The sequence below is a fragment of the Canis lupus genome, chromosome 31 (genome assembly GCF_048164855.1).
Source record: "Canis lupus baileyi chromosome 31, mCanLup2.hap1, whole genome shotgun sequence".
In the NCBI taxonomy this organism is placed as follows: Eukaryota; Metazoa; Chordata; class Mammalia; order Carnivora; family Canidae; genus Canis; species Canis lupus.
The window spans coordinates 24,725,105-24,751,000 of NC_132868.1; the positions used below are offsets into that span (position 1 = coordinate 24,725,105).

Consider the following 25,896-nt stretch of genomic DNA (forward strand, 5'->3'; position numbering starts at 1 on the left):
AAATAGATCTGTCCTACGATCCAGCAATTGCACTGCTGGGGATTTACCCCAAAGATACAGATGCAGTGAAGTGCCGGGACACCTGCACCCGATGTTTATAGCAGCAATGTTCACAATAGCCAAACTGTGGAAGGAGCCTCGGTGTCCATCGAAAGATGAGTGGATAAAGAAGCTGTGGTCTATGTATACAATGGAATATTCCTCAGCCATTAGAAATGACAGATACCCACCATTTGCTTCCACGTGGATGGAACTGGAGGGCATTATGCTGAGTGAAGTCAGTCAATTGGAGAAGGACAAACATTATATGGTCTCATTCATTTGGGGAATATAAGAAATAGTGAAAGGGAATAAAAGGGAAAGGAGAGAAACTGAGTGAAAATATCAGTGAGGGTGACAGAACATGAGACTCCTAACTCTGGGAAATGAACAAGAGGTGGTGGAAAGAGAGGTGGGCAGGGGGTTAGGGCGTGGGTGACAGGCACGGAGGGTGGCACTTGATGGGATGAGCACTGGGTGTTATGCTACATGTTGGCAAATTGAACTCCAATAATAAAATACACACAAAAAAACACATAGTGTAAATCTACTGGTGTTGGTCAGTTTCAAAATTGTTTTGACTATCTTAATCATTTGCATTTCTATATTAGATTTTAAACAGCTTGTCAATTTTTGCCAAAAAAAAAAATCTGTTGGAACTTTAGACAGAATTGCATTACATCTATACATCAATTTTGAGACAACTGGCCTCTTAAAATATTAATTCTTCCAATCCATGAACACAGAATGATTCTTTCCTCTAGGTCATCTTCAATTTCTATGAGCAACAGTTTGTAGTATTCAGATTGGGAATCCTGCATATATTTGTTAAACTCATTTCTAAGAATTTTATGTATCTTGATGCTACAGTAAATGGATTTTTAAAATTTGTAAATTTTTATTCTTTAATTGTTGCTAGTATGTAGAAATAAAATTGATATTTATATATTGACCCTTTACTCTGTACCTTTGCTAAATTTATCATTTCAAGTAGTTGCTTTGCACATTTCTTAGAGTTTTCTACTTAGCCAATAATATAACATACAAAATTACTTCTTTCTCAATCTAAGTGCACTTTATTTTCTTTCTTTCTTGCTGCACTGTGGATTACTGCCTGGTAAAATATTGAATAAAAATAAAGAGAGCTCATAACCTATTATTGTTCCCAATATTAGAAGGAAACAATGTAATATTTCACTAACTTGTGTGTTCTTTGTAGATACATCTTATGATATTGAGGAAGCATCCTTCTACTTCTGGTCTTCAGGAGTTTTTTTCTTTTCTTTTCTTTTCTTTTCTTTTTTTCTTTTTTTTTTTTTTTTTACTATAAATTGATGTTGCATTTTGTCGAAATTATTTTGGTAATATCTATTGAGATGATTAAGACGTTGAATTCCACAGACTGATTCTTAAATAAATTCTGCATTCACATCCTGGGAGTAACTTCAATTGGTGTTCATGTGTTATTCATTTTGCATATTTCTATATTTGATTTACTAATATTTTGTGGAGGATTTTCACAACTATATTCATAAAGGATATTGTTCTATATTTTTTTTTATATCTCTGTCAGGTTTTGTAGTTAGTGCTGTGCTGGACACATAAATAAATTGGGGCATGTTCCTTTTTAATTTATCTAAGTTTTTCACACCTCAACTTCACAGCAATTTAATTTCATTTATCCACTCATTACTTTGTACTTTTGTTATCATGAATTTTACTTCTACATACTTTATAAACATTAACTTACAATTTTATTTGTTTATTTTTTGTTTTAATCAATAAATTATGTTTTAGGAAAAAGTGAAAAGATAAAAGCAGCTAGATCTTTGAGGACTTATCCTCATATTTAGACTTTTCTTTCTTTTAATCTGAAATTCCAGGGGCAACCCTGGTGGCTCACTAAGGTGGCTTAGTGCTGCCTTCAGTCCGGGGTGTGATCCTGGAGACCTGGAATCGAGTATCATGTCAGGCTCCCTGCATGGAGCCTGCCTCTCCCTCAGCCTATCTCTCTCTCTCTCTCTCTCTCTCTCTCTCTCTGTCTCTCATGAATAAATAAATAAAATCTAAAAAAAAATTCTGAAATTCCATTTGCTATCCTTTCCTTTAGCCTTTTGAACCTCCTTTTGTATTTCTCATGATTTAGGTATGGTGATTACAACTTTTCTGAGCTTTCATGTATTAGAAAATAACTTTATTTTTATTTTTGAAAGACGTTTTATTATTTATTTATTTATTTATTTATTTTGAAGATTTTATTTATTTATTCATAAGACACACACACACAAACACAGAGCGGCACAGACACATGCAGAGGGAGAAGCAGGCTCCATGCAAGGAGCCAGACGTGGGACTCGATCCCGGGTCTCCAGGATCACACCCTGGGCTGAAGGTGGTGCTAAACCGCTGTGCCACCTGCGCTGCCCTATTATATATTTAATAATGATTTGATAGGTATTTTTTCTTGTTGCCACTCTAAAGCTGTAATTTTATTACTTTCTGGCCTATATTGTTTCTCATTAGAAGATAGTCATCATTTATATAGTTGTTTTCTTATATGTCCCATTCTCCTCGGACGCTTTAAAGATTTTCTCTTCATCTGTGATTATCAAATTCTTGATTGGAATGGCCTAGGTGTTTTGGTTTGGTTTGGTTTGGTTTGGTTTTTGTATTTCTCCTTTTGGGATTTCCTGAGCTACTTGCACCCATCGGTTGATGTTTTGAAATAAAATCTGGGAAACCATTAACCATTATTCCTTTGAGTATTTTTGCCTTATTCTCTCTCCACTCCTGGGTCTCTAAGTACCAAACAGAATGATATTATACCAAAGGCACCCGAGGCTCTTCCTTTAAAAAATCTGTTTTCTGTTTCTTCAGATTAAATCCTTTCTATTGATCTATCCTCAAGTTCAGAGTCTTTTTTCTACCATCTTCATTCTACTATTAAGCCCATCTAGTCTTTTTTTTCACTTCATGTATTATTTTTTTTCACTTCAGATATTATAATTTTTACTTTTAGAATTTGCATTTATGTTCAGGTTTTATCTGAAAAATTTCTAGATTTGTTTACTGATTTTTGTACAGTTTCTGTTGTCCAGGGAGAGCCTCCAGTTATTCATTCCTTATAACCATATATTCTGCTTTAAATCCTTGAAAATACTTTTAATAATTGATAATGAGAGCCTCTTTGCGTCCTTGACTACTATTTCCAACATCTGGGTCATCTTGGTACCTGTGACCTCTGATGCCTTTTTTTTTTTTTTTCCTATTACTACATTTTCCTACTCTTTTGCACATTAGATAATTTTTGGTCGATGATTTTTTTCTGGACATTTTGAAAGACACATTTTTAATCTAATTTGAATTAGATTGTTTTTTTAAAAAAATCAATTGTTGACTTTTGTCTTGGCAGATAGTTATTTATTAGAAGCTCTCTTTCTTTCTGTCAAGGCTTGGTTTTAGACTTTCTTAGATTAGCTAAAGAGTAGGCTTTGCAAGTAAGCTATCCATATAATTTATGGCTTCTTTGGTAACTTACCTGAATACTAGATGCGTTAATGAGTCCTCTCTACTCTAAATGGGTCTTTAATATGACATTTCCAGCATCTAGTGACCTCTTGAATTACTATTCCATTCTCTATTCTAGGGATACTGCTTTCTGTTAGGGAAACTCTTTCTGTCAGTTTCATCTTGTATATGTTCAGGCTTTGGCCAAGCACTTGGGAAATCGTATGTACAACTGTCTCTTCTGTACTCTACCCCACATGTTGAAATTGTGTTCGCAGCCCTAAGCTCAGTTCTGTCCCTCTCCAAAAAGACTCGGCTTGGATTATACCCTCTTTTTCTTTCTTTCTTTCTTTCTTTCTTTCTTTCTTTCTTTCTTTCTTTCTTCTTTCTTTCTTCTCTCTTTCTTTCTTTTTTCTTTCTTTCTTTCTTTCTTTCTTTCTTTCTTCTTTCTTTCTTTCTTTCTTTCTTTCTTCTTTCTTTCTTCTTTCTTTCTTTCTTCTTTCTTTTTTCTTTCTTTCTCTTTCTTTCTTTCTCTCTTTCTTTCTTTCTTTCTTTTCTTTCTTTCTTCTCTTTTTAGTGCCACGTGTGCAGGGGGCTGAGGGGGATGCTGGGTAGAGAGAGAGGGAGAGAATCTTGAGCCGGTTCCATGTCCAGTACAAAACCTGATGTGTAGCTTGATCTCACAACCCTGACATCATGACCTGAGTCAAAATCAAGAGTTGGATGCTTAACCAACTGAGTCATCCAGGAGCCTACACCCCCTTTATAAACATTAGAAAATTGTACCTTGCTACAGAGTTGCCAAGACTGGGAGGCTCACTGCATGTGTCTATCTTTCCTCAGGGATCACACCATCTATCAGTCCATATTTGAAAACGGTTGCCATATATGCTTTCTCTAGCTGTCTAGCTGCATATGGAGGGAGGCTGTGGTTAGAACTATTTACTCTATCCTAACCAGAAATGCAAGCCTAAATGGGTCTTTAAATTTTGAGTTAAGAATTACATAAAATTTCTTATGTAAAGAAAAAAATGGAAAATAATACAGTCACCAAAGTACCACAACCAGATTCAAGGAAACCATTTTTCCATATTTGTCACAAATATGTGGCCTTTTCTCAAGGAATTGAATCTTCACAGATATAGTTGAAGCATAGTCTTTTGGTTACCTATCAATACATAGTATACCACTCTAGCTAAAGCTTATTAGCTTTAAACAATAGCATTCATTTATTTGTTTAATATTCTATAAACTGGGCAAGATCAGTGAGGACATGGTCCCACATGGCTTTACCTTAAATGTCTCAACTGATTTTGAAGAAAATGCTTGGCAAACATCTTGGGGTTACCTGTCACTAGAGATGTTGGCTGGGCATCTTTATTCCCACTCACATAGCCTCTCTATATAACTAGCTGAGTTTCTGACAACATATATTAGGACCGTCAGATTTCTTACCAGTCCACTGACTTTTTTCAGAGCATAAAAGCAGAAGTTCCCTTAGTGCCAAGACTTAGAAGTCTTAGAGTGTTATTTCTGTTGCATTTTATTGATGAATGTCATCACAGGTCCAGCCAAGATTCAATCAGAGGAGAATTAGATTTCATCCCTTTTGTTTTTAAAGACTTTATTTATTCATGAGACGCACACACAGAGAGAGAGAGAGAGAGAGAGAGAGAGGCAGAGAGAGGCGGAGGGAGAAGCAGGCCCCATGCAGGAAGCCCAATGTGTGACTCGATCTCGGAACTTCAGGATCATGCCCTGGTCCGAAGGCATGCGTCAAACCGCTGAGTCACCCAGGGATCCCCTAGACTCCACACCTTGATAGGGACTACCATGTCATTTTGCAGGAGGGCATATGCGACAGGAAACGATGCTGTGGTCACTCTTGCAGATACAACCTATGGCACAGTTTCCTCACCTTCCCTACATCTTTCCTCAGAGATAGCCACCATAATTGATATGTATTGATATGTATTCTTGTCATTCACATGTTTATACTGTTAGTATAGTTTTCTCTAGCACTGAACTCGTTTTATACTTCAAGCATTCTCCACATAGAGCCAAGCAGAATATTGAGGAAATTCACAAATGTGTTAGAGACAGTGATTCCCTTGATATGTTTACCCAAGAATCTGCTAAGGCCATTTCATTGCTGATGCCTTAAGCTGCACAGATTCATCCTTTCTCCTTCTCCCAATTTGAATTTATAGCCCTGCCCTTCCAGTTACAGATATCTTGGGGAAAATCACATGTAGAAAAAGTTTCCTAAATTATGAATCTCCTGCAGAAAAATGGATAGTGTAGTTCATCCTTTAAAGGTAGATTCCAGTCTTTTCTGAGTTGAAGCTCTCCTTTTAATCAAAACCTTTCTCCATACTAAATGTTCTGTTGTTGTCGTTAACCTTTGGTTGAAAACAACACACATAGTTATAAAAAGTTATGCTGATCTTAGTGATTACTTTGTTAACATAAAAAATACTTTATCAGCAAATGGGTTTATTCAGGAGTAGCAGGGAATTACAATTTGGAACATACAAGTTGTGGAAAAACCACAGGCCGGGTCCCACAAACAAAAGAGGTGAATGTTATTTCATGGAGAAGAAGGAAGTTGGGAGAGGTTGTTTTAAATGAAAGTCTATTGAAAAAAGTCAAGAGTTCAGGGTAATGATGATTTCTCATTGGCTGACTTGCAAGGGTAGTTGATTTTCTTGTCAGAGATGCAATGTGCATCTTTCCCTGTTGGGGCCTGTAACTGATGACTCTTGTTGATTATGCTTCTTTTGGGGTCTGTAATTGACGATTCTTCCTATAATTGAGATTTGAATGATGGGTTTCCCCTTTTTGTGTTCCCCTTCCTGGCACTCCCATTGTATTTTAGAGAGGTTTCCTTTCACTGATTTTCACAAATTGTAAATAAATTCATCACAACTGTACTGTGTTCATTAAAAATATAGAAATATGCTTTTGAGGGGCAGCCCGGGTGGCTCAGTGGTTTAGCACCAACTTTAGCCCAGAGTCTGATCCCGGAGTCCCGGGATCGAGTCCCACGTCAGGCTCCCTGCATGGAGCCTGCTTCTCCCTCTGCCTGTGTCTCTGTCTCTCCCTCTCTTTCTCTGTCTCTCATGAATAAATAAATAAAACCTTTTAAAAAAAGAAATATGCTTTTGAGAGATTTATAGTTTATGAAGTCAGCATTATAATTTTTGATATGAATATGAATTTGTGAAGCCTAGCATAATAATTCTAGCATACTGAGCCCAGAGGTTATGCACCTTTTACATAGCTCATTCTATTGAAACTTGCATTGGTGGTGTTAGTTCATGCTTCTCCTTATGGTATGCTCCTTGCACTAATCAGCACTTGTGCCAGTGTGTTTAACATCCCTGGATGTAAAGGATCCTACCCTAGTCCCTGACAAGTCTTATGGATGAGATTCTCTTGCCCTGGCTCCCTATAGACTCACTTTCTTCAACAATGTTCTTTGCCTACACTCTCATGGCAGCCATGAAAATACCTCCCAAATGACAGTGGTGTCCATCATTTTTTTTTCTTTTTTTCCACATTGGAAATAAATTTATCTGGAATAAATAAAAGGCCTTTAAAACAAACATAGGCTTCAGGAGAAGATGGTATAAGCTAAAGATTCCTCTTTGCAAAGTGATATTTCTTTTAAATCCAGTTGTTTCTCTAAAAATTTTTAATTATATCTGCTATCTATTAAGTTCTTGGCTTTTTCTTAAAACTCATTTCTGAAAAACACACTTTTCTTTTTTAAAAAAAGTTACTTTTGGGATCCCTGGGTGGCGCAGCGGTTTGGCGCCTGCCTTTGACCCAGGGCGCGATCCTGGAGACCCAGAATCGAATCCCACGTCAGGCTCCCAGTGCATGGAGCCTGCTTCTCCCTCTGCCTGTGTCTCTGCCTCTCTCTCTCCCTCTCTGTGTGACTATAATAAATAAAAAAAATAAAAATAAAAAATAAATAAAAAATAAATAAATAAATAAATATAAAAAAAGTTACTTTTTAGGGCTTCCTGGGTGGCTCCATTGGTTAAGCCTCTGCCTTCGGATCGGGTCATGATGTCAGGGCCCTAGGATTGAGCCCCATATCATGGGCTCCCTGCTTGGCATGGAGTCAGCTTTTGCTTCTCATTCTCCCTCTGCTCCCCCCTCACTTGTGTGCAAATGGTCTCTCTCAAATAAGTAAAAATTAAAAAAAAAACTTTACTTTTTAAAAGATATTGTTTGATCAGCCTAGTAAAAATGATTTCCTTTAATAATTCTTTACCAAATACTTTATGCAATGATTTATTCAACACATATTTTATGAGCAGATACTGTGTGCCAACATTATTCTAAGTACTATGGATACAGTAGTGATTCACATAGACAAAGTTCCACTCCTCCTGGTAGATTGGATGGACACAACGAATACACATTTAAACATGTAATATCTGCAGAGATAATTGACTTGGAGAGAAAAATAGAAGAGTGAGCAAGATACGGAATGACTAGGATTAGATTACCATTTTAGATAAAGTCAGGGAGGTCTCTCTGAGAAAATGATATTTGAGCAGATATCTGAATAAAAATGGAGAAGCACATCTTGCAGTTATTTGTCAGATGATGGGGCAAGGGTAGGGGCTTTCCAGGAATAGAGACCAGTTAAGTGAAAAAGACTTTGGCAGAAAATAAACAATCCCCCTCCCTCCCCAAAAAAGAAAAACAAAACGAAAACAAACAAACAAATCAAACTTAAGAAACAAAATAGGAAAAAAAAAACATTTGAAGAAAGAAGGTTGGATCATATTTATTAAAAAGTAGCAATAGGTTGATTAGAGAAGGGCTGAAAACTGAGCTCAGGATTTGACAACATGAAGGTTATTATTTGTGTAATAAAAAAATTTTTTGGAATGGTGGGCCTAAAAAATATAATTGGAATGGGTTCAAGAAAGGATGAGGAAGTAGCAAGAGGAGATCATGGGAATAGATGAACATTTCAAAGAAGTTCGCTATAAATGTGCAGAAAAATGTAGTAATTGATAGAGGGGAATTTTAGGTCAAAGGAAGTTTTTGTTAAGGTGTAAGAATTATAGCATGTTCAAATGTTGTTGAAAAATATTTACCAGAGAGGAAAAATGATTACTGTTCGGGAGTAATATCCTTGAATCAGTAAGAGAATAGGACCTAATTACAACTGATTTCAGGGGAGGCGGGGCAAGACAGCGGAAGAGTAGGGTCCCCAAGTCACCTGTCCCCACCAACTTACCTAGATAACTTTCAAATCATCCTGAAAACCTACGAATTCGGCCTGAGATTTAAAGAGAGAACAGCTGGAATGCTATAGTGAGAAGAGTTTGCGCTTCTATCACGTACAACTTGTTTTTAGCCGCTCTGCACTGAGCAAAATGACTAGAAGGAAAACCTCAACACAAAAGAAAGAATCAGAAACAGCCCTCTCTCCCAGAGTTACAAAATTTGTATTACAATTCAATGTCAGAAAGCCAACTCAGAAGCACAATTATAAAGCTACTGGTGGCTCTACAAAAAAGCATATAGGATTCAAGAGACTTCATGACTGCAGAATTTAAATCTAATCAAGCAGAAATTAAAAATCAATTACATGAGATGCAATCCAAACTGGAGGTCCTAAAAACGAGGGTTAACAAGGTAGAAGAACGAGTGAGCAACACAGAAGACAAGTTTATGGCAAGGAAGGAAGCTGAGGAAAAAGGAGAAAAACAATTAAAAGATCATGAGGATAGGTTAAGGGAAATAAATGACAGCCTCAGAAGGAAAAATCTATGTTTAATTGGGGTTCTCAAGGGTGCCGAAAGGGACAGAGGACCAGAAAGTGTATTTGAACAAATCATAGCTGAGAACTTCTCTAACTTGGGAAGGGAAACAAGCATTCAGATCCAGGAGATAGAGAGATCCCCCCCCCTAAAATCAATAAAAACTGCTCAACACCTCAACATTTAATAGTGAAACTTGCAAATTCCAAAGATAAAGAGAAGATCCTTAAAGCAGCAAGAGACAAGAAATCCCTGACTTTTATGGGGAGGAGTATTAGGGTAACAGCAGACCTCTCCACAGAGACCTGGCAGGTCAGAAAAGGGCTGGCAGGATATATTCAGGGTCCTAAATGAGAAGAACCTGCAGCCAAGAATACTTTATCCAGCAAGACTCTCATTCAAAACAGAAGGAGAGATAAAGAGCTTCCAAGATAGGCAGAAACTGAAAGAATATGTGACCACCAAACCAGCTCTGCAAGAAATATTAAGGGGGACTGTAAAAGAAAGAGGAAGTCCAAGGAAATAATCCACAAAAACAGGGACTGAATAGGTATCATGATGACACTAAATTCATATCTTTCAGTAGTAACTCTGAACATGAATGGGCTTAATGATCCCATTAAAAGACATATTTAGATAATAATATACTTATACTTGGAGACTTGAATAGGGCACTTGCTACAATTGATAGATCTTCTAAATACAACCTCTCCAAAGAAGCAAAAGCTTTAAATGATACATTGGACCAGATGGATTTCACAGATATTTATAGAACTTTACATCCAAATGCCACTGAATACACATTCTTCTCAAGTGCACATGGAACTGTCTCCAGAATAGACCACATACTGGGTCACAAATCAGGTCTTAACCAATACCAAAAGATTGGGATGTACCCTGCATATTTTCAGAGCATGATGCTTTGAAACTAGAACTAAACCACAAGAAGAAGTTTGGAAGGATTTCAAACACGTGGAGGTTAAGGACCATCCTGCTAAAAGATAAAAAAAAAAAAAGGGGGGGTCAACCAGGAAATTAGAGAATTAAAAAGATTCATGGAAACTAATGATAATAAAGATACAACCATTCAAAATCTTTGGGATACAGCAAAAGCAGTCCTGAAGCGGAAATACATCACAATACAAGCATCCATCCAAAAACTGGAAAGAACTCAAATACAAAAGCTAACCTTGCACCTAAAGGAGCTGGAGAAGGAACATCAAATGAAACCTTTACCCAGCAAAAGAAGACAGTTAATAAAGATTTGAGCAGAACTCAATGAAATAGAGAACAGAAGAACTGTGGAACAGATCAACAAAACCAGGAGTTTGTTCTTGGAAAGAATTAATAAGATAGATAAACCATTAGCCAGCCTTATTAAAAAGAAGAGAGAAAAGACTCAAAGTAATAAAATCATGAGTGAGAAAGGAGAGATCACCACCAGTGCAAAGGAAATACAATTTTAAAAACTTATTATAAGCAGCTATACGCCAAGAAATTGGGCAATCTAGAAGAAATGGATGCATTTCTGGAAACCACAAACTACCAAAACTGGAACAAGAAGAAATAGAAAACCTGAACAGGCCGATAACCAGGGAAGAAATTGAAGCAGTCATCAAAAACCTCCCAAGACACAAAAGTCCAGGGCCAGATGGCTTCCCAAGGGAATTCTATCTAACATTTAAAGAAGAAACCATACCTATTCTGCTAAAGCTATTTGGAAAGATAGAAAGAGATGGAGTACTTCCAAATTCGTTCTATGAGGCCAGCATCACCTTAATTCCAAAACCAGACAAAGACCCCACCTAAAAGGAAACTTATAGACCAATATCCCTGATGAACATGGATGCAAAAATTCTCAACAAGATACTAGCCAATAGGATCTAACAGTACATTAAGAAGATTATTTACCATAACCAAGTGGGATTTATTCCCGGGATGCAAGGCTGGTTCAACACTCGTAAAGCAATCAATGTGATTGATCATATCAACAAGAGAAAAAACAAGAACCATATGATCCTCTCAATAGACGCAGAGAAAGCATTTGACAAAATACAGCATCCATCCTGACCAAAACTCTTCAGAGTGTAGGGATAGAGAGAACATTCCTCAGAATCTTAAAAGCCATCTACAAAAAGCCCACAGCAAATATCATTCTCAATGGGGAAACAGTGGGAGCCTTTCCCCTAAGATCAGGAACAAGACAGGGATGTCCACTCTCACCACAGCTATTCAACATAGTATTATAAATCCTAGCCTCAGCAATCAGGCAACAAAAAGAAATAAAAGGCATTAAAATTGGCAAAGAAGAAGTCAAACTCTCCCTCTTTGCAGATGACATGATACTGTACCAAGAAAACCCAAAAGATTCCACCCCAAGACTGCTAGAACTCATACAGCAATTCGGCAATGTGGCAGGATACAAAATCAATGCCCAGAAATCAGTTTCTATACACTAACAATGAAACTGAAGAAAGAGAAATTAAGGAGTCAATCTCATTTACAAATGCATCCAAAAGCATAAGATACCTAGGAATAAACCTAACCAAAGAGGTTAAGAATCGATACTCTAAAAACTACAAAACACTTCTGAAAGAAATTGAGGAAGACACAAAGAGATGGAAAAATATTCCATGCTCATGGATTGGAAGAATTAATATTGTGAAAATGTCAATGTTACCCAGGACAATTTACAGGTTTAACACAATCCCTATCAAAATACCATGGACTTTCTTCAGAGAGTTGGAACAGATCATCTTAAGATTTGTGTGGAATCAGAAAAGACCCCGAACAGCCAGGGGAATATTGAAAAAGAAAACCAGAGCTGGGGGCATCACAATGCCGGATTTCAGGTTGTACTACAAAGCTGTGGTCATCAAGACAATGTGGTACTGGCACAAAAACAGACACACAGATATGGAACAGAATAGAGAACCCAGAAGTGGACCCTCAATTCTATGGTTGACTAATATTTGACAAAGCAGGAAAGACTATCCACTGGAAAAAGGACAGTCTCTTCAATAAATGGTGCTGGGAAAATTGGACATCCACATGCAGAAGAATGAAACTAGACCACTCTCTTTCACCATACACAAAGATAAACTCAAAATGGATGAAAAATCTAAATTATAGACAAGAATCCATCAAAATCCTAGAGGAGAACACAGGCAACACCCTTTTTGAACTTGGCCACAGCAACCTCTTGCAAGATACAGCTATGAAGGCAAAGGAAACAAAAGCAAAAATGAACTATTGGGACTTCATCAAGATAAAAAGCTTCTGTACAGCAAAAGAAAGTCAACAAAACTAAAAGACAACCTACAGAATGGGAGAAGATATTCACAAATGACCTATCAGATAAAGGGCTAGTATCGAAGATCTGGGTGGCTCAGTGGTTTGGCACCTGCCTTTGGCCCAGGGCGTGATCCTGGAGTCCCAGGATCAAGTCCTGCGTCGGGCTCCAAGTATGGAGCCTGCTTCTCCCTCCGCCTGTGTCTCTGCCTCTCTGTCTCTCTCTCTATGTCTATCATAAATAAATAAATAAATCTTAAAAAATAACTTGTTAAACTCAACAGCAAAGAATCAAACAATCCGATCATGAAAGGGGCAAAAGACATGAACAGAAATCTCACAGAGGAAGACATAGACATGGCCAAGAAACACATGAGAAAATGCTCCTCATCACTGGCCATCAGGGAAATATAAATCAAAACCACAATGAGATACCACCTCACACCAGTGAGAATGGGGAAAATTAACAAGACAGGAAACAACAAATGTTGGGGAGGATGTGGAAAAAGGGGAACCGTCTTGCACTGTTGGTGGGAATGTGAACTGGTGCAGCCACTCTGGAAAACTGTGTGGAGTTTCCTCAAAGAGTTAAAAATATACCTGCCCTATGACCCAGCAATTGCACTGCTGGGGATTTACCCCAAAGATACAGATGCAGTGAAAGGCTGGAGCACCTGCACCCTGATGTTTCTAGCAGCAATGTCCACAACAGCCAAACTGTGGAAGGAGCCTCGGTGTCCATCAAAAGATGAATGGATAAAGAAGCTGTGGTCTATGTATACAATGGAATATTCTTCAGCCATTAGAAATGACAAATACCCACCATTTGCTTCAACGTGGAGGGACCCAGAGGGTATTATGCTGAGTGAAATAAGTCAATCAGAAAAGGACAAACATTATATAGTTTCATTCATTTGGGGAATATAAAAATTAGTGAAAGGGAATAAAGGGAAAGGAGAGAAACTGAGTGAAAATATCAGTGAGGGTGACAAAACATGAGAGACACCTAACTCTGGGAAACTAAAGGGGTAGTGGAAAGGGAGGTGGGTGGGGGATTGGGGTGACTTGGTGATGGGCACTGAGGGGAGCACTTGGAGGGATGAGCACTGGGTGTTATGCTAAATGTTGGCAAATTTAACTCAAATTAAAAAAAAACTGATATTCAGCGGATGTGAATAACCACAGACATAATGGTTGCTAAAATAGTAACACTTTCAGGCTGGCTTTTGTTTTAGTGCTGTCTTGAGCCCCCTTATTACCCCTACCCCCACTGACACTACATCTCTTTTCTTTGGAGCTCTCTAGGTCTTCTCATCATCCAGAAACAGAGGGGCAACAGCTGGAACAGGGGGAAGATCCACAACTTGCTCTGTTTCCATGTTTGTATTTCTGCCATCCTGTTTATAATTTTTTTTGAAAATCACCCAAGGATCCAGTCCACAATGAAGATGTTAGTCTTATATAGAGAAATAGACAGGTGGACTGATAGATTTGGAGAGGGTGAGGTTGGAAGTCCTCTTTTCAATGATTTTAATTTTCTTAATAGTCTAAGAAACTAAGAGTAAAGAGATGTAAGGGACTATATAGGTAGAAGGGAAGAAGATGTGCAAATAATGTCTAATGGAATAGGAAATAAATTGGTCTGGGCAATATGCAGAATTTATAGTCAATTAGCCATGGCTGGGATATTGCCATGCAAGTAGGGAAAAGGAAAACAGAGGTAAGGGAAGTGAGAGTATCTTGCAGGGAGTGATTACAAAATAGGCCATAGACTAGTTAAAAAAGAAGTAGAGATATAGGGAGAAGTGAGAATCAGTGCCGAGGTGGCAGGATAAAGAGATGATCGGTTCTGCTGCTGTTGGAGAATTGTTGGAGTTGGGGTTTTAGTAGGAGTGAGTTGCAGAGATAGAAACGGTAGGTGGAGAATGAGGTGTTCAAGATTGATGAAGGAGCACATTCTCTAGTAATGCCAAATTCTAGTTAATGACCCTGGGACTTTTTGGTGGAGATGGGGTGGGGGTAATAAAATCACTGGGCATAAGGAAGTCAAGAAAAGAGAGGTGGACTGTCTATGTAGACATTGAAATCACCAAGTTACAGATGATGGACACAATGAGAAAGAAGCTATCATCTTGAAGGAACAAGAAGTTACCCAAGGGTATGTAAATAACTACCACAGGAGATGTAGGGATTCTGAGGGTATGAGCTTCAGAGACACTAGATATATTTAAGAATAGGAGATAAGTATGTTCTAGGAGAGGCAATAAGATAAAAAAGAATACAACCGTAGCACCTCCAAGCCCAATGGGGTATAGAGCATTCGAGAAGAAACCCATTAATTGTTGAGGGCTGCTGGAAAAACAATGTTCCCAGGTGACAGCTAGGCTTTAGTGAGAAGGTGGCCATCTGCAAGCCAAGGAGAGAGGCCTCAGAAGAAACTAAATGTGCCAAAACCTTGCTCTTGGACTTCTAATCTCCAGAACTGTGAGAAATAAATTTGTTTAAAACACTCTGGCTGTGGTATTTCGTTAAGACAGCCCCAGCAGACTGACAATGTCTACTTAGTAGAAGTTGCATAATTAGCTCTAATTATGGCCTATTTTGGGGGGTAACTTCTTTCTTAGGTTGACTGTGGTGGTGAAGTTTCTAGAAAGCACTGGGTGCCAAGAAAAGGAAGGGGTCTTTCTAGGAGCATGTGTAACATCGTGGGTCCCCTTTCTTGCCTTATCAAGGTCCAGTGTGACTTATTCATTTGACCATATTTCTTTCCCTTTAACCTTCTTTTAATTTGGGATTTTTATAATTGGATAGCTATATTCATTATTTAACAAGCATTTATTGAGTGCCCCTTTTGTGTCAGGCATTGTTCTAAGTATTAGGGATAGTAAAATAGGTGAAAAATCCCTGACCTTACGGAGTTCGCCATCTAGTACCACTTGGCTGTCTCTTGAATATTTTAGTTTTCTGATTTGACTTCTTATGGCCATACTCTCCCCCTTCCAATCCACGTGTTTTGTTATTCCCAAATTAACCCTCTTCATGTAGAAAATGTGCCGTATAACTCTCATTTATAATAATCCACTCAATTAGTGGTTTGATAGTATCTTATAAATAAATCCTTATTTCTCCCTGTGGCATTTGAGTTGCGATTTAGCCCTGGAATGCTTGTTTGAGATCTGCTTAAAATTGGGGATTTGTACCTCCTCTGGGAGGTATCTTTTGAATCTTCTTACTGCAAAACTGACATTTCAGGACATTAAAATACATAAACTAGATATAGGAATTCACTATACATTCATTTTCTTTTAAATAGTCAAAAGATATTTAGACATTTCAGCCCTGTGCTGGAAAGTGCTGATCCTATAACTCTAAGTTCTAATTGCTGAGGTTGGGGGGGGGGTAGATATAGAGTAAGGGTGGGGATAGGGAAGGATAGCCTGATTTGGGGGGGGATTTTCATGTTATCTGGTCCAGCAACTGAAAGGGGCTTCTGGTCACTTTTCATTACTTTTTCTGTTGAAGGCAGCTGATGCCCTAAACAATAGACATGACTTTGAATATATTTATTTTTCTCTAGGACAGAAATGTGGGTGTTTTTAGGGAAAACAAAGCAGCGACCTTTCGGCATTTCTTATTTATCCTATCAGTCAGAGTCTAGGCAGAAAACAGAAGCAGCATGCAAAATGCTTTAATTGAAAAGAATATAATGAAGGATGATTACAGAGGTGTGGGAATGGTTCAAGGGCCAAGCAAAGTGGTACAACCCTACACCTGAAGGGGCACTGGTAGGAAATGGTATTATTAGAGACCCAAGAGAGCTATAGCCATGGAAAAGAGTCTTTGAACAGGCATTGTAATTAGAGGGCCAGGGTAGGGCCAAAATTTTGGCCTAATACAAAGGTGAGAAGAGGGTAATTCACAGGCTGGTATTTCTCTCCTTCCTTCTTTTGATCTTCTGATAATGCTACCCATTGGTCCAACTCAACAGAAATCACAAGGCAAGGAGGTTCCCGTGATACATTCATAAATGTCAGCTCCCAGGCAGAGCATGGAGAGAAGTAGAGGCAGTGGATTTGGAGAGGAAAACTGAAAATATCTATTATAAATATTCTCTATGACCATAATTTTTTTAAAAAGTCAGAAGGCAAGGAACTTAAAAATCACCATAACACTACCTTCCTAATAGTATCACCTTCCTATTCAACCATTTGGCTTACTGAGTACTCTTTCTGCCTAGTACTAGTTGACAAACTTTTTCTGAAAAGGGTCCAATAGTAAATATTTTAGATTTGAGACCTGAGAGAAAATTGAAAATATTACATTGTATTTATGCAACCACTTAAAATGTAACCATTTAAGCATATAAAATGTAGTCATTAAAATCTAGTGGGCTGGGGCACCTGGGTCACTCGGTTGGCCTGACTTGATTGTAGCTCAGATCATCATCTCGGGGGTATGGGATCCAGCTCTGTGTTGGGCTATGCACTGGGAGCCTGCTTGGGATTCTCTTTCTCCCTCTCCCCCTGCCTGTTCCTACCCTTCTCTCTCTCTCCCCCTAAATAAAATTTAATTAATTAATTAATTAATTAATTAATTTAAAAAAAAACCCAAACCCAGTGCCTGGATTTGGCCTGTGAGCCGTAGTTCATCACCTTCTAGTCTAGAAAGTCTTCTCCTAAATGTTTGCTAACCTACATCTATTTTTTAATGTCCAGTCCAAATAAAACCTCTTCCCTGTGGCCTGTTGTGCTGAGATTCTCTGAGTTATGAATGAAAGAAAATCCATTTTTACAACCTTAAGAGAGTAAAATTACCAGCTTGAATTTGAGACGATGTTGGAGGGAGATCCCAGAATCAAGGAGCTGCAAGCATCCCAGCTATTCCAGGGACCTGGCTTGCTATTGTGGTATCAGAACATGCCCTGTTTCTCTCTTCCTCTTACCTTTGCTCTGTTGGGAGTTTGGTTTCACTGTCGACTGCTGAGGGCAAAGCCTCCCCGTAGGGAACAGAAAGTACCTGCCTCTCTTTAAGCTATAATCTTGGGGGAGCACTCTGCTTGACCTATCTCGGTCACACACCCATCCTTGGATGAACACGCGTAGGTGGTGGTGGTGGTGGTGGTGGTGGTGGTGGTGGGAGGTTCTATGATCGCGCAAGCTCCGGAGAGAGGAGCCCACTGCTGAGGACAGTGTCCCAAAAGGAGGGAGAATTGCGTTGCCAGGAGATACAGACAGGATGTCTATATTTGAGAGATGAAAATGTCACAATTATAGCCTAGTATGTGATGTGCTGTAAGACAATGTCTGAGACACGTTTTATCACCCCCTAGTACCTAATTCCACAGTTGGTAGACAGTCCTGCGTTTTTGATGAATGAATGACTCAGTCCCCCCAGCTGGTGGCGAATGCTCCCCTCGGTAAACTGGCCCACATAGCAGCTGTTGTCTAGCTCTGTAGGTTGTATCAGAGGTTTTCCACGTCCATATGTTATCCTTCCTCTAATCCCCGGAGGCAAAGCATGCCTGAGACACAGCCAGGCAGCAGGAAATCCCAGCCCCGGAACCAGAGCCCCGGCGGCGAGGCCGATTCTGTTCTGGGTGACCCACGTGCCCTGGTTGAGGCCTTCAGGAGCCCTCGGACCGGACGGCGGCGGGGCCCGGGGCGGGGGCTCAGCGCGGCCGCAGCCACCGGGCGTCCCTCGGCACAAAGGAGATGGCGGGGAGGCGGCCGCCGCGCGGACCTCGGCACCCCTGCGGCCCGCAGGCCCGGTTACAGACCCGCAGCCCCCCCGGGGCTCCCAGGCGCGGTTACAGACCCGCAGCCCCCGGGGCTCGCAGGCCCAGTTACAGACCCGCACCCCTGGGGCTCGCAGGCCCAGTTACAGACCCGCAGCCCCCGGGGCTCGCAGGCCCAGTTACAGACCCGCACCCCTGGGGCTCGCAGGCCCAGTTACAGACCCGCAGCCCCCGGGGCTCCCAGGCGCGGTTACAGACCCGCAGCCCCCGGGGCTCGCAGGCCAGGTTACAGACCCGCAGCCCCCGGGGCTCCCAGGCGCGGTTACAGACCCGCAGCCCCCTGGGGCTCGCAGGCGCGGTTACAGACCCGCAGCCCCCGGGGCTCGCAGGCCCAGTTACAGACCCGCAGCCCCCCGGGGCTCCCAGGCGCGGTTACAGACCCGCAGCCCCCGGGGCTCCCAGGCGCGGTTACAGACCCGCAGCCCCCCCGGGGCTCCCAGGCCCCGTTACAGACCCGCAGCCCCCGGGGCTCGCAGGCCCCGTTACAGACCCGCAGCCCCCGGGGCTCGCAGGCGCGGTTACAGACCCGCAGCCCCCCGGGGCTCCCAGGCGCGGTTACAGACCCGCAGCCCCCCCCCCCAGGCTCGCAGGCCCAGTTACAGACCCGCAGCCCCCCGGGGCTCGCAGGCCCAGTTACAGACCCGCACCCCTGGGGCTCGCAGGCCCAGTTACAGACCCGCAGCCCCCGGGGCTCCCAGGCGCGGTTACAGACCCGCAGCCCCCGGGGCTCCCAGGCGCGGTTACAGACCCGCAGCCCCCGGGGCTCGCAGGCCAGGTTACAGACCCGCAGCCCCCGGGGCTCCCAGGCGCGGTTACAGACCCGCAGCCCCCTGGGGCTCGCAGGCCAGGTTACAGACCCGCAGCCCCCGGGGCTCCCAGGCGCGGTTACAGACCCGCAGCCCCCGGGGCTCGCAGGCCAGGTTACAGACCCGCAGCCCCCCGGGGCTCCCAGGCGCGGTTACAGACCGCAGCCCCCGGGGCTCCCAGGCGCGGTTACAGACCCGCAGCCCCCCCGGGGCTCCCAGGCCCCGTTACAGACCCGCAGCCCCCGGGGCTCGCAGGCCCCGTTACAGACCCGCAGTCCCCGGGGCTCGCAGGCCCCGTTACAGACCCGCAGCCCCCGGGGCTCGCAGGCCCGGTTACAGACCCGCAGCCCCCGGGGCTCGCAGGCGCGGTTACAGACCCGCAGCCCCCCGGGGCTCCCAGGCGCGGTTACAGACCCGCAGCCCCCCCCCCCCCAGGCTCGCAGGCCCGGTTACAGACCCGCAGCCCCCCGGGGCTCGCAGGCCCGGTTACAGACCCGCAGCCCCCCCCGGGGCTCCCAGGCTCGGTTACAGACCCGCAGCCCCCGGGGCTCGCAGGCCCAGTTACAGGCCCGCAGCCCCCCCCCCCCCAGGCTCGCAGGCCCGGTTACAGACCCGCAGCCCCCAGCTGGTCACAGGCCGGTTACAGACCCGCACCCCCCCTCCCCGGGGCTCGCAGGCGCGGGGACAGACCCGCAGCCCCCATCTGGTCGCAGGCGCGGTTACAGGCCCGCCCCGCCCCGCCCCGCCCCGCCCCGCCCCGCCCCCGCGCCCGGCCCGCGCGCCCGCCTTTCTGTCTCCTCTGTCCCTCCGTACGGGACGGCCCGGCTCCACTTCCGGGCTCGGAGATCGGGTATCGATCCGGGCGGGGGCGGGGGGCGCGGGAGCAGGTGGCTGCGGCGGGCTCAGCGGGGCCGCCTGCCCGGGCGCCCGGACGGCCCTCCCGCCGCCTTTGTCGCCAGCGCTTCCGCGGCGGCCGCTCCTCCCCCAGGTCGGCGCGCGCTGCCGGCCGGACTTTGCGCCGCGTCGGGCGCTGCTGCTGCTGCTGGCGGTGCCGCGGCTGCTGGGGCTGCGGGGCTGCGGGGCTGCGGGGCTGCGGGGCCGCGCTCGGGGCCGGCGGCGGGCGGCGAGGGGCGGCCGGGACCCCGGCCCAACATGGCTGAAGTCACCATCGACCAGTCCAAGCTGCCCGGAGTCAAGGAAGGTAGGGGCCGCGGGAAGAGCGGGGGCGCCCCCCTCCCCAGCCTGGCTCCGGGGCCGTCGCCCTTTGGGCCCCCGAGGCCCTCGCGCGGGCCCCACCCCCCGGTGCCCTGGCCCTGGCTCCCTGCTCCCCGCCCCCCGTGCCCTGAACCCGGCTCCCCGGATCCCCCGGGTGCCCTGACCCCGGCTCCCCGGACCCCCTGGGTGCCCTGACCCTGGCTGCCCGCCTCCCCGGGTGCCCTGACCCCGGTTCCCCGGACCCCCGGGCCCTGACCCCGACTCCCTGGCCCCCCTGGGTGCCCTGGCCCTGGTTCCCGGGCCTCCCCACCCCGTGCCCTGACCCTGGCTCCCTGCCCCCCCTGGGTGCCCTGACCCTGGTTCCTCGGCCCCCCCGGGTGCCCTGACCCTGGCTTCCGGTCCCCTCGGGTGCCCTGGCTCTGGCTCCCTGGGTGCCCTGACTCCAGCTCCCCAGCCCCCTTGGGTGCCCTGGCCCTGGTTCCCCGGCCCCCTTGGGTGCCCTGGCCCTGGCTCACTGGCCCCCTTGGGCGCCCTGACCCTGCCTCCCCACCCCACCCCCCGTGCTCTGACCCTGGTTCCCTACCCCCCCGGGTGCCCTGACCCTGGCTCCCCGCCCCCCCCCCCGGGTGCCCTGACCCTGGCTCCCCGCCCCCCCAGGTGCTCTGGCCCTGGCTCCCCGGCCCCCTCGAGTGCCCTGACCCTGGCGCCCCAGCCCCCCTGGGTGCCCTGACCCTGGCTCCCCGGCCCCCTTGAGTGCCCTGACCCTGACGCCCCGGGTGCCCTGGCCGGTTACGGGGTTGACTTGAGGCTCTACTGTGGTACCTTGGGCGAGTCACCCGGTTCTGAGCCCGGCTTGCCCTACGCCAGGAGGTGGGGGGAGACAGGCTAGCACCACCCGCGGCAAGTGGTTGTGCAAATGCTCTAGTGACAGGCCAAGCCTCGGTGAACGTTCGAGGGCTGGGCACATCTGACTTACTTGTGTCCTGAAAAATCCAGGCCCAGCCTAGCTGCTGGCGTGAGGGCTAGGGAGTGGGGAGGGGTTGACGTTCAGTTCCTTGTGGAGCCTTTGTTTTGAAACTTGACTCTTTCCCTCCTTCTCTCCACTTTTCCTAGCCCAGCGTCTGGCTGGCTGACTTTCCCACCTCCCTCAAGGTTTAAAAGTTTCATCTTGGCACTGCCCAGCGCGGGCAGGCTGATGGGAAGCTGCTGCAAGCATTTTCTTAGAAAAAGCAGGGGGTAAGGGGGGACAGGGGACTGACTGGTGACCTTGATTTTTAAAGGCTCTTTATACTGATGTCCTGGAAAATCGTGGTTGATGAGTACTGGTCTGGTTTAGCCACTGGCAAGTAGCCCTTTGACTTCCCTCCCCTGCTCGTGATCGGCTGCTCCAAGATTTAGCATTTTTTTTTTTTTGTTGTTGTTGTTGTTGTTGAAATTTTGGGTGGTGTTAGATCACCTTAACCTTTAGTTATCTTTGGCTCCACTTTGGCCCCAGGAAGTGTGGAAATCCCAGAGTGCTATCCAAGCTCGCAAAGGTTGTCTTTGTTGTGAATGCCATTTGTTTCAACTGAACATCTTGGCCTCGGGTGTCTTGTCTTGGGAATGTGGAATTGAAAATAAGAATTTTTGCTTTCTTGCAACTGCATGTTTCATTGACAACTTGATTTAATTCTGGTGTTCAGACCGACGCCAAAATCCCAAGGAAGCTTGACTGCTTTCTTTCCCAGAGTTCCAAACACTACAAGATAGAGTCCCTGGTTTTATGTAGGATTTTTCTTGGGGCCAGGCTTGTCCTATTTTTCCTGCAGGGTCTTAGAGTTTAGGCCTGAGATCTTTCAACCTTTCAATTTCCAGCAAGGCTTTGGTGAAGACTCAGGCATTCACATGTAAATGTCGTTTTCACAGCAGTGTCAGGTCTGGTGCCTGAGTGAAAGGAAAAGCTGATAGACACTTTGAAAGACCTAGTCTCTGAGATTGTCTGGTTGCCCTTAGCCTTTTGGGTACAGTGTTATGGACAAATGTCTCTAAAGAAAAAGTGACCCTGTGTAGTGTGTAGTGTGCTTCCTTGGGGGTGGGTGATGTGTAGATTGAGCACTGGAGTTCAAACACAACCTTAACAGGTAAAGTATTAATCGTGTGGTGCTGTGATCTTACCCAGCCCCTTGCATCTGTCAGTGACCTGGAACAAACTCGAAACTCACTTTCTGTATTAGCATTTATATGACTCTTAGGTCTTCTGGTTTCTAACCAAAACAGGAATGATTTATTCTAGTACATTCTTTCTCAAAGGGTTCAACAAACACTTTCCATCTAAAAATGCAAGATGTTTCTATTGCTAGACTCTGGAATTTTAACACATTCAAATTGGCTTTCACTTTGCTCATGTGTTTGGCAGTCCAGTTTGCATGATATGGTAAGGTGGTACGAAAATTTGGTGTGGCTTTTTTATTAAGTTAGAATTAAATGTTGATTGTTTTTGAAGGTGGTCAGATTATTGTCTTTGTGAGCAGCTGACTTTTCTGATTCCAAGATACTCAAAGGAAATGATGTATCAGGCTAGGAACGCCCTAATGGTGGTGTAGTTTTTGATCTGGGAAGTATTCAAGTCTAATAAAATGTATCTTTCTCTAATGTAATTCTTAGTTATGGCCTAGTTACTCCCTAATAATGTCTTTGAACCCTAATTTAAAGAGAAGAAAGCTGATGCCCTTGTTTGGGTAAAACATACACATTTGAGACTGTTCTTAATACTGAAACTACAACAGAGTTTGTAAAGGAAGTTTAGTGGTAAATTGCTTAATACCCTGGAATAGATTTTTAAGCTCTGTTTTTAAAAATCTGTCTCTTCCACTTCTCTTTTCGATCTAAATTTTGGTAGATTTATATAGAATTACGATTTCGGGTCATGGGGTAGATTCCAATACAGATTAAGAATAATGTAGTCAGTGTCTGTGGCTTCCCGCTGCCTTTTCTTTGGGAGGGGTTGGGGAGCCCTGTGACCTCTGTTGTGAACGTCTCAACAGAGGTCATGGGTAACAGCTGACAGCAGGGAATGTTTTAATATAATTTTCTTTTCTAGGTTAAAATCCAATGCTTGCTTAGTCAAAGACATTCATAATTTGGCCAGACCTTTAAAAAATACCCAAAGTTACAGCAGTATTTTTACCTTAGGAAATCTCTTAGAATAGGAGACAAAAGGACACATTTGAGTTGATATGTAGGTGAAAGGAATTAAGTCTAGCTAAATGTTCACACACGTCATTATTTCTGGTTTAAAAGCATATTTGGGACACAGGCATACTTTTTGTAATGGAAATACTTTGCCAATGTTTAGGAATAGTCCTTTATTTCTTCTGAAACATTCGAGCTTCTACCCAACAAGATTTGAAATAATCCCCAGTGTTTTTTAGATCAGTAGATGTATGACTCAAAGGCATCATGCAATTTTCGAATGTTAGACAAAGGTGTATTCAGGTTCCAACAGTATTCTGTAAGCTTCTTAGTTTAGATCAGAGCTGGGAATATATTTCTCTTAGAATGAATGCTTTTCTTCAGTTGACAAATTTAGATTTTTGGTCAATTGTAACGTCGTTGCCGAATTTTCTTTCTGACAAAATAGTCCAGACTCCTTACTTTCCTTTTTTCCCCTCTCCAGTCAGATTCCCATATCACTTCTTAATTGATCACTTATCATCATAATCTTGCCCCTTCTCCCATCTTACAAAGTTTTGACACTTAAAGTGTTGGTCTAAGAGCTAATATTAGCCTGTCCACCAAAGCCATTTCTAGACGCTTTTAAACTTTTATCAACTCCTTTGCAATTAGAATTTTCCCACTTTTAGCCATTTAGCCCAACACACAAACCCTCCTGTCAATTCCCAGGGCCAGCCTTCTTTTTTCTTCTTTTACAACAGTAAGAAGTGAAATCATTTTGTTATGTATTTGTACTAGTCTTCATATGGAAAGTTCCACCATCTCCAAAGTTGGTTATATCTATGTTTCATGTGCATGTCTGAAATAAATGCACCTAGTGACTTTTTTCTTGAAGTAAAAGCAACTAGCTATTCTAAAAGAAAATCTTTTCTTTTTTCTTTTCTTTTCTTTTCTTTTCTTTTCTTTTCTTTTCTTTTCTTTTCTTTTCTTTTTTTTCTTTTCTTCTTCTTCTTCTTCTTCTTTTTTTTTTTTTGTGGAAGATAAGTACATCTTAATACATTTCCAGAAATATGTCCCAAAGGACTGATTCATTTTAGGTCCAGGACACCGTAGTCGCATAATGAGGTAAATTAAGTTAATGGCACAAATCCAGAATTTTAAGGAGAAGAGTACAAAATTAGGTCTGATGCATTAAGTTAAGCAAGTATTCCCAGAGATCGAAAGCATGTTGTGAGCATACAAGGTGTGTAATGGGAAGCAGTGAAGGTGAGATGTATAGATGTATAGCACATGGCTCCAGGACAAACTACAGTTTCTCTTTGCTTCAGAATTCTACAGCAGGTTTTTTTGTTACTCTTTTTTAATGAGACAATGGCTGTATCTCCTTGAATTGGGAGATTTATATTTTATTTATCTTTCTTTATCCTCATCTGGCTTCAGGTCTTTCAGCCATAAAGTATTCAGCAAATATTTGCATATGTGAGTGAATGAATGAATGTGTTATTAAATGTTCCCTGTTAGTTCAGGAATCATACCTCTGGCAAAGTATATTATTTTATTATTATTATATTATTATTATTATTGTATATTATAGATAATATGTTATTTTATATTCCTTCTCAGAGTATAAGCTCTTAAGGGGCAGAGATAATGCTTTCTAACCATGGGGGGCACAGATCACAATGCCAGAAAGTAAATTTATTTAAAGAAATACATATTTTTTTATTTTTTATATAAGAACTTTTAATATTTTTTCTAATGTTTATTCTCTTTTTTTAAAAATTTTAAAAAGATTTTATTTATTTATTCCTGAGAGATACACAGAGACAGAGACAGAGAGAGAGAGAGAGAGAGAGAGAAAGGCAGAGACACAAACAGGCTCCATGCAGGGAGCCTGATGTGGAACTCAATCCCTGATCTCCAGGATCATGCCCTAGGCCAAAGGCAGGCTCTAAACTGCTGAGCCACCCAGGGATCCCCCTAATGTTTATTTTCTCATTGGTGTATCGTAGAAATAGATATCATCCCATATAGGTAAGTATAACATAAACAAGTGAAAAAATATAAAGGAATTGTTATGCTCTTCCTTCTGTCCTTGGAGAATCATTATTAAGAATAAAATTTTAGTGAAAACTCGTAATAAATGCTCTTTTGTGGTTTTGATTTTTATTTGAGTAATAGGTTTAATACACTTATCTCACAGTTTGCAAGTTGGAAGGAATCTTAGATGCATATTTTTTAAAAAAGTGTTTATCTACTGTGTGCCACCTGTTGCGCAAGGGTAGTACCATCATAAAGC

General features: G+C 43.2%; 2 protein-coding genes across 6 annotated transcripts in view; one reads left to right on the plus strand and one right to left on the minus strand.

The window, feature by feature from the left end:
- The window catches only part of UTS2B (urotensin 2B), a 59,802-nt gene extending 38,227 nt beyond the window's left edge, over nt 1–21,575 (minus strand). For 2 of the 5 annotated variants that reach the window (XM_072807849.1, XM_072807847.1), the window contains exon 1: nt 19,724–19,792. The gene's annotated coding sequence lies outside the window, so the exon portion shown is untranslated. Of the gene's footprint in view, nt 1–17,571; nt 18,297–19,723; nt 19,793–21,420 lie in introns of those variants that run through there. The other 3 variants (XM_072807850.1, XM_072807848.1, XM_072807846.1) reach the window with 3 other exon arrangements.
- The window catches only part of CCDC50 (coiled-coil domain containing 50), a 76,225-nt gene continuing 68,532 nt past the window's right edge, over nt 18,204–25,896 (plus strand). The window contains exons 1-2 of the mRNA XM_072807845.1: nt 18,204–18,210; nt 20,345–20,430. Of these exons, the coding sequence (XP_072663946.1) occupies nt 20,382–20,430 (49 nt within the window). The 5' untranslated portion in view covers nt 18,204–18,210; nt 20,345–20,381. The remainder of the gene's footprint in view (nt 18,211–20,344; nt 20,431–25,896) is intronic.